The 13,379-nt window shown below is 34.2% G+C and overlaps 1 protein-coding gene across 4 annotated transcripts in view; it reads left to right on the forward strand.

Annotated features, from left to right (window-relative positions):
* Positions 1-13,379, forward strand: part of Klhl8 (kelch like family member 8) — a 45,560-nt gene that overhangs the window by 13,522 nt on the left and 18,659 nt on the right. For 3 of the 4 annotated variants that reach the window (XM_077803181.1, XM_077803178.1, XM_077803179.1), the window contains exons 2-4: positions 957-1,305; positions 10,956-11,504; positions 13,158-13,344. In XM_077803181.1, coding sequence (XP_077659307.1) covers positions 1,093-1,305; positions 10,956-11,504; positions 13,158-13,344 — 949 coding nt within the window. In that variant the 5' untranslated portion in view covers positions 957-1,092. The remainder of the gene's footprint in view (positions 1-956; positions 1,306-10,955; positions 11,505-13,157; positions 13,345-13,379) is intronic. The other variant, XM_077803180.1, reaches the window with a different exon arrangement.

A 13,379-nucleotide genomic window follows, 5' to 3' on the forward strand; every position in this document is an offset into this window, starting at 1 on the left:
TGTACCATGATTTATAGATTATACGCATCTGTAAATATATTATTGCATTTCAAGTAATTCTTAGGATAATCCTGTGAATAGGTAGGTATCTTTGCTTACAGATGAAAAAACTGAGGATTAGATAAAGCCTTCAAAAATGATCACACCAACCCATAAGTGGTTGAATAGTTGCTTTGTTTTTGTCACCAAAATAGAATTAGGGCATAGTACTGCTGATCTTGTGAATACTCATTAAACATACTTTGGTGATAAGGTAAGTTTGATTTTACATGTGAGTACTAATACATTTTACATAGGAATAAAATGAAGTCTTTATATTATAATGTAGCAATTTCTAACACCTGGCCACTTAATATCACTAATCCTCAAGATATTCCTGCAAGTGGTATTTCCATTTCACAGAAAAGATAACTGAGGTTTAAGCAGGTTGTCAGTTGCCCGGGGTTAGATAGTTAGTAAGTGGTAAAACCATGGTCTGACCTCAGAATCTAGGATGAACCTTATTGAATCAAAACAGCCATCTGTTTTGTTTTTTTTTCCTTGCATCCCTGAGCAATTTCTAAACTTAAAATTTTTAGTTCATGGTCTTTCCCTTTGAAGATGATGCTTTCCACATCTCAAAGTCATGTGCTTTTGAATTTTCTCTCCCCCCCCCTCTCTCTTTTTTCTCTCTCTCTCTCTTTGTGGTGCTGGGGATTGAACCCAGGGATTTGTGCATGTGAGACAAGCACTCTACCAAATGAGCTATATTCCCAGCCCTTGAATTCTTTTATTAAATTTTTTTGTGTGTGTGGTGCTGAGATCAAACCCAGGGCCTCATGCCATTTAGCATAAAAACTTCAATGTTACTGTTTTAGTAATGATTGATATGGTTATTTTATATATAGTTTTAATTATAGTTACTAATTTAAGGTTTTTTTCTTTTCGTTTGTCTTCCTCTTTTTTTCCAATCTCAGCAAACCATACAATGGCAATTGAGTAAATTTTGGAAAATGTTTGAAGTTTAGTGGCTGAATCTATTGTCTTCTTACCTTAAAAAAAAAAGATAAATGACACGTTTGAGAAGAGAGCTATATTAAAAGAGTGTTGCAAATGGCTTCAGAATCTATGAATGGGAAGCAAACTAAGAATCACTTCACTAAGGGGAAAAGGCAGCAGCACCAGCAAATGAAGAATAGATCTTCAATTAGTGATTGTGATGGAGAAGACTCCTTTATCTTTGAAGCAAATGAAGCTTGGAAAGATTTTCATGGTTCTCTCCTTCAATTTTATGAAAATGGAGAACTCTGTGATGTAACACTAAAGGTGAGACTGCCTTTGTTCTTTCTTTACTCAACCTTTTTGTTGCATTCTGAAAAATGAGGGTTTCTATAATTGTACAAGGCAGACTTTTGGTTCTATACTTATATGTTATGAGTAGAATGATTTTAATCTCAGCCATTTTTTAAAATTGAAGTAAAAAGGCCATAAGGGAGTGTAAATGAAGAAAGTTAGCATAAAGATGAAATTATTATTTTAATTTAACATTTATATTAATTAATTCTTAGTTAATTTACTTGCTGAGAGTTCTGGAACCTTAGAATATTGGTGAAATTAATATTTTCCAGATAAGCTTTTTTTTTTTTTTTTTTTAAGTAGTGCTGGGGATTGAATCAGGGGTACTCCACCACTGAGCTACATCCCCAGTTCCTTTTATTTTCAGACAGGCTTGCCTTGAACTTGCTATCTTCCTACCTCAACCAACCAAGTCACTGGAATTACAGGCATGTGCCACTGTCCCTGGTTACCAGATGAACTTTTTTTTTTAATATTTATTTTTTAGTTTTAAGAGGACACAATATCTTTATTTTACATTTTATGTGGTACTGACGATTGAACTCAGTGCCTCAAGCGTGCCAGGCGAGCACTCCACCACTGAGCCACAACTCCAGCCCCACCAGATGAACTTTTAATTTATGAATTTGAAGATCTTGATTTTTTTTTTACTTGATTAAAAGTCAGTTCTTCGGCCATCATTACCCTGTGTACATGTATAATTATATGAATGGTGTGATTCTGCATTGTGTACAACCAGAGGAATGAGAAGTTGTGCTCCATTTGTATACAATGTGTCAAAATGCATTTTGCTGTCATTTATAACTAATTGGAACAAATTATTTTTTAAAAAGTCAATTCTTGGTGTTCACTGAGCTGCACTACACTGTATGTTCCTATTCTAATAATTTAACCTCTACTCTTAACATCTGCTAAGTGAAATTAACTCTGATAATGAAATAGAGTTTATTTAGACTTTGATGAAGAATCTTGAGTGACTTTTAAGTCTATGTTCTATAGGATCATTTTGTTTAGCTAAATTAGGAAAGTGATAAAGCATTATGTTTGGATTGTTTCCTGTTACACATGTCATAATTTTGTTTTTTCTTTTCATTGCTGGGAAATCTTACCCAGGGCCTCATGCATGATAGGCAATTGCTTTATTAGTCAGCTATACCCTTAGACCCCCTTCATTACACATTTAAAATACTTAATTATTCTTATCTCTATCTGATATTAATTTTTGCTTGATGATTCATGTATATCCAAGTAGCATTTTCTATGTGAGATTTACCACTTTGAGATCTTTTAGATTTTGCTTTCTGTTCCTGATCACACAAGTTGTTAGAACTCAGAGTGTTATAGTAATTAGTTGAGTATAATTTGAATCAGATCAAATTTCAGCAAAAATCCATAAACTGAGAATACAAGCTTTGAGTTTCAGGCTCAGAATATGAAGGAATGTAATGTTACACTGTGGATATAACTGATCTATAGTCTTTTTTCCTTAGGTTCTCAGTGTCCCTAAATATTTCTAGGTTCAAAGATAAAGAGAAGAAAAAAATTAGGTAATTCTACTAGTTCTATATAAAATTTAATTATATATATATATTTTAATGGAGGAAAATTCAAACTTTTTATTTTTTATTTTTTTTTAGCTGTCAATGGACCTTTATTTTATTTATTTACATGCAGTGCTGAGAATTGAACCCAGTGCCTCATAACATGCTGGGGAAGCGCTTTACTACCCAGCCATAAGCCCAACCCCATTTAAGCTTTTTGATCCACATGATACATTATGTTTATTCTCATGTCATTTTTCTGATTTTCAACTCTAATGTGAAATTCAGTAACCTACACTGGCTTTGGCAAAAATAAAAGAATCAAAATAGATTATTTGAATATAATCAGTTATTAGTTCAACATATCCGTGATTGCATGGAAACATTTAAATAAAATATTGATTTTTAAAAAAATATCTTTTTAAATTGGGCTTTAGAATAATCTTTTTCTGGTTGTGGGATTGAATTCAGGAGGGCTGTACCATTGAGCTACGTTCCCACCCCTTTTTATTTATTTTGAGACAGAGTCTCACTAAGTTGCCAAGGCTGGTCCTGAATTTGAGATCTTCTGCCTCAGCCTCTTGAATTATTGGTGTACAGGTGTACACCACTTCACCCAGCTTGGTTTTAGAATAGTCTTACAAATTACTGTACATAAACTTTTAAGTGAAAAATAAGGAATAGCAGTTTAGGAGACAGTTGGGTAGTAGTGTCAGTGATCGGCTAACATGTATACTTCAGGAGAATCTAGTGGAAGACTTGAGTATACTGTATTTGAAGTAGTGACAGAAGTTATTTAGAAATGAGAAATGCTTCACTAGAGATTGACCATCATTTTTATATCCACAGCTGCAAAATTAGAAGTATGATTAGATTTCTGTGAGAAATAAATTAATTAATGTATGTAGAGTATTTACAACGGTTCTTAGCATACATTTAATAATATCAGTTATTATTATGATCATGTTATATATATAATTAATTATTTCGAGAGTATTAAGTAATTCTGCTGTTGCTCAGTCTGTTCCTATTCATTAGAAAAAAAGAATTACAGTTTAATTATTCAACAGGTCTGTTGTTTAACTTTTTTCTTAATTCTAATGTAAATTATACTGTATTTTCCTTGAGGGAATTAAGCTTGTAACTGACCAGGTAAGAATAAGTACTCTGAAATTCAGAGTGCAGAGAAACAAAATAAAATGGATGAAATTATTAACTCATAACTCCTGACCCGAAAGCAGGAGTCCTTAATCCATAGGTCATGTAATTTATAAAAATTAGAAATTTATTTCCCACAGTTCTGAAGGCTGGAAAGTCCAAGATGAAGCCACATTAGTGTCTAGTGAGGCCTATTCTCTTTGCTTCCAAGATGACATCATGCTGCTGCACCTCTTATGGGGATGAATGCTTTGTCCTCACATAGTGGAAGGCAGAAGGGTGGAAAGGGCCTAACTTAGTTTCCTCTGGCCCCTTTGTTGACACTGATCCATTCTTGACTGCAGAGCCCTTATCATCTTATCACTTTCCCAAAGGTCCAACCTCTTAATACTACCACAATGGGGATTATTAAGTTTTAATACATGAATACTGGGGATCTTTCAGACCTCAGCACAGTTACAATCTAATAAAATAGAAATAATAATGTAATGTAAAGTGATCCTGTTTTTAACATTTAAGCATTAACTGTTAAGAAGTCCTTAAAAATGTTAAGTTTTTAATGTTCTGTGTTAATTGATAATCACCTTTACTTTTGTCCATTCATTTATTAAATAAGTATTTTTAACTTTTCATTTTTCTCAAAAGGGGATATTTAAATATTTCTAGGTCCTTATTTATTTGACATTCAAATGCTACCTAAATTGCTGTCTTTATTATGTAGGTTGAGTGTATTTAAATATTAATATTCCTAGATCCTTGTTTATTTGATCTCCCAAATGCTATCTAAGCTCATTTCCATTATGCCCACCCCATACTGGGAGTTGAACAGCTCTGCCACTGAGCTATATTCATTGCCCTTTTTATTTGGGAAACAGGGTCTTGCAAGGTTGTCCAGGCTGGCCTCAAATTTGTGATCATCCTGCCTCAGCCTCCCAATCCCAGGAATATAGGCATGCACATATTTCCAGGGGTTAAATGTGCCATCATGCCAGGACCATTATGTAGGTTTTAAAACATAAGGAAGGCTGGGCGCAGTGGCGCACACCCTGTGATCCCAGCAACTAGGGCGGCAGAGGCAGGAGGATCACAAGTTCAAAGCCAGCCTTAGCAATTTAAGGAGTGAAGGGAAAGGGAGGAACAAGAAATGAAAGACTGAAAGACGCAGAGAACACACGAGAGTTTATTTGTCAGAGCTGAGAAATAAAGGCCATTTCTCTATAGGATTTCTGGGACTTTTATGGGGGAGGCTCAGGAATCAGAACCAGGTAGGTCCTAATGCTAGTGGTTAAGGGTGGGGTGATATGAGGGAGTGGTGAGCCTTTCTCAGAAATGCCCTTGAGCAGGAAAGGGAAACTTTTTCCTTAAAATGGTGACCAGCACTTAAGAAGGCCATCCAGATGCTAAGCAGGGACCTTGTAGGGAGGTGATAAGCAACTCAGTGAGATCCTTTCTCTGGGGATGTGTAAGGATGGTCTCAGGCCTTAGCCTAAGCAACTCCATTTTAAAAATTCCACTTTGAAACCTGCAGTCTCACCAGGCACACCTACGGAACCCTCCAGTATGACCCTCAGCCACAAATAAGTCACTTCTCCCCAGACTGACAAACTCAGAGTGAAATCTCTGGCATGTTGCCATGTTGCCCAGATAAGAGCAAGAAGGAAGAATCAGGGTGGGGACCACCAGACCAGATGCTTTAACTTCAAGACAGTGACGTCACTGAGAAATCTTGTAGCACTGATAGAGATTGAAGCCCCAAAATTTAGTATAAATGATGGAGCAAATGAACAGATATGCAGCTAGCCGACACTGCACACATAAGCCTGAGAGCCTGATGAGACCTAAATTGATATCCTAACTCTTCTCATCTGTCTGATCCTCGTTGTTCTCACTGCTCTCAAACTCTATAGCAGCCTCTTGACTTTGGTGGAAAAAGGATTTCTCCCTATGACCACCACCTCTGTCAACGGTCAGCTCCACCCCAGGAGAAACCTGCCTTGGCTTCTGATCTGATCACCAGTCTGAGCAAGTGTGCATCTGCTGGACTTAAAGCCTAAGGCTTGAGACTTTTGATCTGACACTTGAGCTTAGCATGTAGAGGGAATATCTATAATGAGCCTGTCATGTGTTTGCAGTGCTTAGAATTAATCTAGAATTTTTTTGCTGTGAATTGATTATGTCTATTGCAGTGCCTAGATTTAAAGATTGGCGTTTTCTTGGTTAAGAACCTATAGGGTGAAATTATATTGAGTGACTTGCGTGAATAAAGCATTGAAAAGAGCAGAAGTGTGTGGAGATTCTTTATTTCTCCCACTTGACAGCATAAGTTGAGACAGGATGTGGCTCAGTGATCAAGTGACCCTGGGGTCGGTTGACAGTAACCCCCCCTCCCCCCCAAAAAAAAAAAACCCACAAAACAACCAACCAAAAAGAAAAAAAAAACAATAAAGAAGTGAATGCAATATAAGGTTAGTCAAGATGTAGTATATGTTAGTTATAGAGCTAGTTGTTACAGAAGCTAGATATTGTAATGTAATACAAGTTAAGACCTTGAGTCTGGTACCACTATTTAACCCCTTCTCTTTTAGGCCTTGGCAATTAAACACATTTTGGCCAACTGGTGTACTATTGGAAAAAGTAGTTATAGAGCAAAATTACTAGGGATTAAATTGAAAGATTAGAATACAGTTTAGTTTATAATGGTGTACAGAAGGTTTGGATATAGAGGGTTTTTAAATTTTATTTTTAGTATTTATTTCTGTTCTACTTTGTCTGGCATGGTGGAGCATACCGTAATCCCAGCAACTCAGGAGACTGAGGCAGGAGGATCGAAAGGTAGAGGTCTCAGCAATTTAGCGAGGCCCCAAGAAATTTAGCAAGACCATGTCTCAAAAATAAAAAAATAAAAAGGATGTGGCTTAGTGGTAAAGTGCCCTTGAGTTAAATTTCTGGTACCAAAAGGACATTGTCATTTCAATGTAGTTCCTGTAATACAGGTACTTCAGTGGCTGTTAGATAGCATAATATAAACATTTAGCGTAATATACCTTTGTTTTTGTTTTTTCAATGATTTAAACATTTTAGTGTGTTTGTGTATGATTTTAACAATCTTAATGGAATTATAAAACTGATACCTAGAAATGAAGTGAACTATGTGAGAATAACTACAACACAAAAGAGTAGTTCACAGTGACATTTTTGAAAAGTATTGAATAGCTGAGAAATAAAATTAAATAAAAAATGTTCACTTTCAACATTGAATTTTTAAAACATGTTTTTATTGCTTTTCAAATTTTCATGGGGCTTTCCCAAATATTGCTGCTGAATGTGTAAATTGGTCCAGTATTTTTGTCAGAGCAATTTGGCAGCATATATCAAGTTACAAAACACTAATTTCTTTGATTCATAAATTTTGATTTTCATATCTTATCCCAAGGAAATATTCTGATATACCAAAAAAAAAAATCTTTCTAAGATACGTTTGTGTTTAAAATGTGGAAAAAATTAAACGCAATGGTTAAAACGGTTAGTATTGTCCACATGACCAATAATGTTATGTCCACTGAATAGAAAAACATACACCAATAAACAGGAGGCTTACAAAAGGTATTAGACACTTAGGAAAAGATTACACATTTCAGGAAAATCTCAGGTATGTTTCAAAATGTGTAGAAAAAGTTGCATATAAATACACCAACTGATTGACAGTTGTTGAATAAATGAAAAAAATTTTCCCTTGAGTTTTTCTGTGCTTTCTTGATTTCACACATTAAACATGTATTTTAGTCAGGAGGAGAAATAAATGACATTTACTGTAGGCCAATAGGTAGGTTCATATTGTAAGTCAGAACAATGTTAATGGAATTTTTAATGCTCTTTGTTAATTAATGTTCTTTTATGTCCTTTTTAGTTCGATTTATATTTGAGCAGATCAATTATCTTGATCAGAGTTCTGCTTAGTTTGTCATGTAATTTTTCTGGTTGGACCTAAATGTGAATCAGCACTAAAAATGAAGGATGCCTATTTCCCCCCTTTCTCTACATCTCCATGGTGAAAGCAGGATGCTTTAATAATCTAAAGGTCTTTGTTTTATTATGAAAAATTACTCAGGATTTTGATTTATTATGTTTCAAGTTTTTTAAAAAACATAAGGAATCATGTTATTAATGTTGATATTCGACATTTTATTACTTAAATTTTAAGCTACCTTGAATTATTCATATTTTCACTGATCCAAGAAAAAAGAATTGTTAAGTTAGGAAATTCACTAATATTGAGGACACATACAGGTATAGTATTATAATTTAAAATTATACAGTAATTTGTAGTATTTTATAGCTTATTCTTCATCTAGTTTTAAACACCAGGTTTGTATAGTTTTCATCTTTGGATTTTGATTTATTTCTAATAATATTTATTTCTAATAAATATTTCATAATAAATACTACATAATAAATAGCTGTGTGCACGCCTGTAACTTTAGCAGCTTGGGAGGCTGAGGCAAGAGGATTCGAAGTTCAAAGTCAGCCTGAACAAAAGCGAGGTGTTAAGCAACTCAGTAAGACCCTGTCTCTAAATAAAATACAAAATAGGGCTGCAGATGTTGCTCAGTGGTTGAATGCCCCTGAGTTCAATCCCTGGTAGCAAAAAACAAAAAACATATATCCTTAGATGTACATATTTCATATGTATAGCTCACATTTTTTTAAGGTAAAGTGGATATTTATTACAAAAGCATACATTAAGATGTACAGGGGGGAAAGCCACATTTTTGTTTATTTAAAGCAAGAGATTAAAATAGAGTTGTAAAGGGACATGGTCTTACTAAAATTAGCATGAAAATAACTTGACCATAGACTTATACAGGTAAGGTGGGAAGTCAGTGTTTAAATAATGGTAGAATCTTATTTTATAGTACTATCATGTAATCAGGTGTTGGCAAGTCATTTAGTTAAGTATGTCATATTACAAAAACTTATTCTATGAATCTGAATCTCAGTGGTGGCATGTTCAGATAATTTTTAAAAGGATATTTTAGACTATTTTTTTAAATATCAGATTTCAGATTCCATTTTAGGCTGAGTTTAATTTGAAAGCATGCTAAACTTTATGTAGTAGCCTGTGTTGTAACTTGAGTCCCAAATCTAAATTGTGCCTGATGAATTCTGCTTAAAAATTCAATATGATATAGCAGACAGAAATGATCATCTTGTATTTGTTAAAATAAATGATATTTGTTCTGTTTTCATATTAGTGAAAAAAAGATTGGGCAAGGAACATTTATAAGCAAAACTGTTCATTACAATGCTCCTGTAGCCTCTTTATTTAGAAGGTCTTATTTTAGTATTAACTTTCAAAAAATGAGACAAAACTATAAGTTTATGATATAATAACCAACACACACAAAAGAAAATTGCTTTTGTTATTACATTTTCTTCATTGGTTATTTATTATAATGTGCCAGGATATTATAACTTAATATATTTTTTTCAGTTGTAGTTGGACACAATACCTTTGTTTTATTTATTTATTTTTATGTGGTGCTGAGGATTGAACCTAGCGCCTCACACATACTAGGTGAGCATTGCTGAGCCATAACCCCAGTCCCCACAGTATACATTTTTATACAATCTGTAAAAGCAAAAAATTTGAAATATATTTGACAAATGCCTAATATTCTAAATGTATGAGTTCTTACAAATAAGAAAAAAATTCATAGTTCATAGAATACAAATAGCCTCAAATTTATTGATAATTTAATCTTATAAAAGGAGATGAGTAATATTTTCAATAATCAGATTAGCAACAATTTCTTAACAATACCCAGAGTATAGAACAAATATTTTAAGTAGCTCAGAAATGGACAATTTAGTGGTATGTATCCGCATTATACCTATCCTTTGAAGCAGTATTTCTCTTTATAGGAGTTTTTGTGGGAAATAAAGAGAATGTGAACAAAGATTCAGTTACAAGTGTAATGACACACTATTGGAAGCAATCTTTAATTTTTTTAACAAGGTACTAAGATTTCAATATTTTATCTTTACTGCTTTTATATGAAATACATCATATCAAAATAATTTAAATAGAAAATGAGCTCAGTTGAGCTCATAATAAATACTACTAAATGTTGCTTTATTTACTGTGTGGTTCAGTTTTCTGATTAATAAGTTGTGGACAATAGTTGTACCTTCTCATTTTGGTGTTGAGCTCATAATAAATACTACTAAATGTTGCTTTATTTACTGTGTGGTTCAGTTTTCTGATTAATAAGTTGTGGACAATAGTTGTACCTTCTCATTTTGGTGTTGGGACGATTAAGTGAGTTAGTATGTGAAAAGCACTTTAAAAATGCTTGGTATAAGTGACATGATGTTTTTTTTTTTTTGTCAAAATGTTCTTTTTTTTTTTTTTTAAAGAGAGAGTGAGAGAGAGGGGGACAGAGAGAGAGAATTTTAACATTTATTTATTTTTTCTTAGTTCTCGGCGGACACAACATCTTCATTTGTATGTGGTGCTGAGGATCGAACCTGGGCCGCACACACGCCAGGTGAGCGCGCTACCGCTTGAGCCACATCCCCAGCCCGAGTCAAAATGTTCTTAAAAGATGAGATAATATAGGGGCTGGGGCTATAGCTCAGTTGGTAGAGTGCTTGCCTTGCATACACAAGCCCTGGGTTCAATCCCTAGCACCACAAAAAAGAAAAAAAAATCAGTTTGTTGTAGATACAATTTAAGTGGGTAATTTGGGAGGTGAAAATTGCCTGACTTTAAGAAATGGGCCTCAAATGAATGTAAGTGACCAGAGAATTACATTATTAATATAATAATCCAAATTGTCTGGAGATTTTGTTCTATAATACATGCTCTGTGCTTATCTGAAGCTAATTTTGATTAATTTTTTTTTTATTTGTTTTGAACAGGTTGGCTCAAAGCTCATCTCTTGTCACAAGCTGGTATTGGCTTGTGTTATTCCCTATTTCAGAGCCATGTTTCTCTCTGAAATGGCTGAAGCCAAACAAACTCTGATTGAGATTAGAGATTTTGATGGTGATGCAATAGAAGACTTGGTAAAGTTTGTCTATTCTTCACGGATCACTTTGACTGTTGACAATGTCCAGCCTCTCTTATATGCAGCCTGTATTCTTCAGGTGGAACTGGTGGCTAGAGCTTGTTGTGAATACATGAAATTACATTTTCATCCCTCCAATTGCCTGGCAGTAAGAGCCTTTGCTGAAAGTCACAATCGAATAGACTTAATGGATATGGCAGATCAGTATGCCTGTGAACATTTTACTGAAGTTGTGGAGTGTGAAGACTTTGTAAGTGTGTCACCCCAGCACCTCCATAAGCTTTTGTCCTCCAGCGATTTAAATATTGAGAATGAAAAGCAGGTTTATAGTGCTGCCATCAAGTGGCTTCTTGCCAATCCTCAGCATCATTCTAAATGGTTGGATGAAACACTGGCACAGGTAGGGCTGATTGTGTATGTAAATGAAGTACTATGGAAGCAGATCAACAGGTTTTATTCATTATGAAAATGTACTTTATTTGAGGGAATACAGAAACCATTGATGTAATAGAAAGATGAAAATAGCTTAAATTCGCTTGTTTTTTTTTTAAGAGAGAGAGTTTAATATTTTTTTTAGTTTTCGGCGGACACAACATCTTTATTTGTATGTGGTGCTGAGGATCGAACCCCATGCCGCAAGCATGCCAGGCAAGCGCGCTACCCCTTGAGCCACATCCCCAGCCCAATTCTCTTGTTTTTTAATGTTTTAATTGTAGATGGACACAATATCTTTATTTTTATTTTTTTTTATGTGGTGCTGAGGATTGAACCCAGTACCTCATGCTTGAGAGGCAAGCACTCCACCACTGAGGTACAACCCCAGCCCAGACTCTCTTGTTTTCAGTTCATTTCCTATACTGTTTTAGGATAAATCTGTCACATTTGAATGATTTGTAATCTGAATATTTAAAATAGTCTTTCAACATCACAGTAATGAATATGTTTATGTTAATAGAAAAGGATTCTGAGGAAATAGCTCTAAAGTAATATCATTTATAACCTATAAAAAATTTTAATGATTTATTTTACTGATAAAAATACAGTTATTCCTAATGCATATTGATTTATTCTGGAAAAAAATCATACATCACTTTCCATTTTCTTTCCTTACCACAGTTTTGAGACTTTTTTCACCTCAGAAATGTGTCTGTTATTATTGTTATTTTAAAAACTGTCAACAGGGGTTATTCAGATAGGGAACTAATATATAGGCCCTTCGGTATCTGTGTCTTTTCCTTTATTTTCTCTCTCTCTGTCCCCTTCCCTCTGCTTCTTATTCTTTCTCCCTCTTCTCTTTTTCCTTTCTTTCAGTCCTCCTTTCATTTATTCCTAAGAAGTAAAATGATATTGCTTTTAAAAGAGCAATAGTTTTATTTACTTTTTTCAAAGTTAGATGCTTTATTAAAATTTTGTGCCAGATTAAAATATTAGATTATCTGTGATAATTATGCCACTTTTTACTAAAAATTTCTTACTAGTATTATCAAAAATTTTAACAGGCGGAGTGCTGGTGGTGCACGCCTGTAATCCCAGTGGCTCTGAAGGCTGAGGCAGGAGGATCTGAAGTTCAAAGCTAGTCTCAGCAAAAGTGAGGTGCTAAGCAACTCAGTGAGAACCTGTCTCTAAATAAAATACAAAATAGGGCTGGGGATATGGCTCAGCGCCCCTGAGTAAATCCCCAGTACCATCTCCCCCCAAAAATTTTAACAAATATTAAGAACAAAATTGCTTATAATTACCAGTGTTTAAATATTTATAGGAAGATAAGTAAACCTTTCAAAGTGTGATTATAATTAGATTGATTTTTTTTTTTGTTTTTTTTTTTTTGTTTGTTTTTTGTTTTTTAAGCATTTAAGGCAGTATTGTGTTTTTGGTTTTTGTTTTTGTGGTTTTGGGGATTGAACCCAAGGCCTTGCACACACTATGCACTGTACCACTGAGCACACCATCAACCCCTATGTAAGTTTTAAAAAGAGAACATACTTTAAAGAAAGTAGAGAAAAGGTTATTCTATTACTATTAAATTTTATATTGCAACTATTCATAATCTTAGGTTCGTCTGCCATTATTACCAATTGATTTTCTTATGGGTGTTGTGGCGAAAGAGCAGATTGTCAAGCAGAATCTAAAATGTAGAGATTTATTGGATGAAGCAAGAAACTACCACCTTCATTTGAGTAGCAGAGCAGTACCCGACTTTGAATACTCAGTTCGGACTACCCCAAGGAAGCATACTGCTGGTAATTAAGTTCCTTATTTTATCATGTTTCCTAGA

Source organism: Urocitellus parryii, chromosome 10 (genome assembly GCF_045843805.1).
Source record: "Urocitellus parryii isolate mUroPar1 chromosome 10, mUroPar1.hap1, whole genome shotgun sequence".
Lineage (NCBI taxonomy): Eukaryota > Metazoa > Chordata > Mammalia > Rodentia > Sciuridae > Urocitellus > Urocitellus parryii.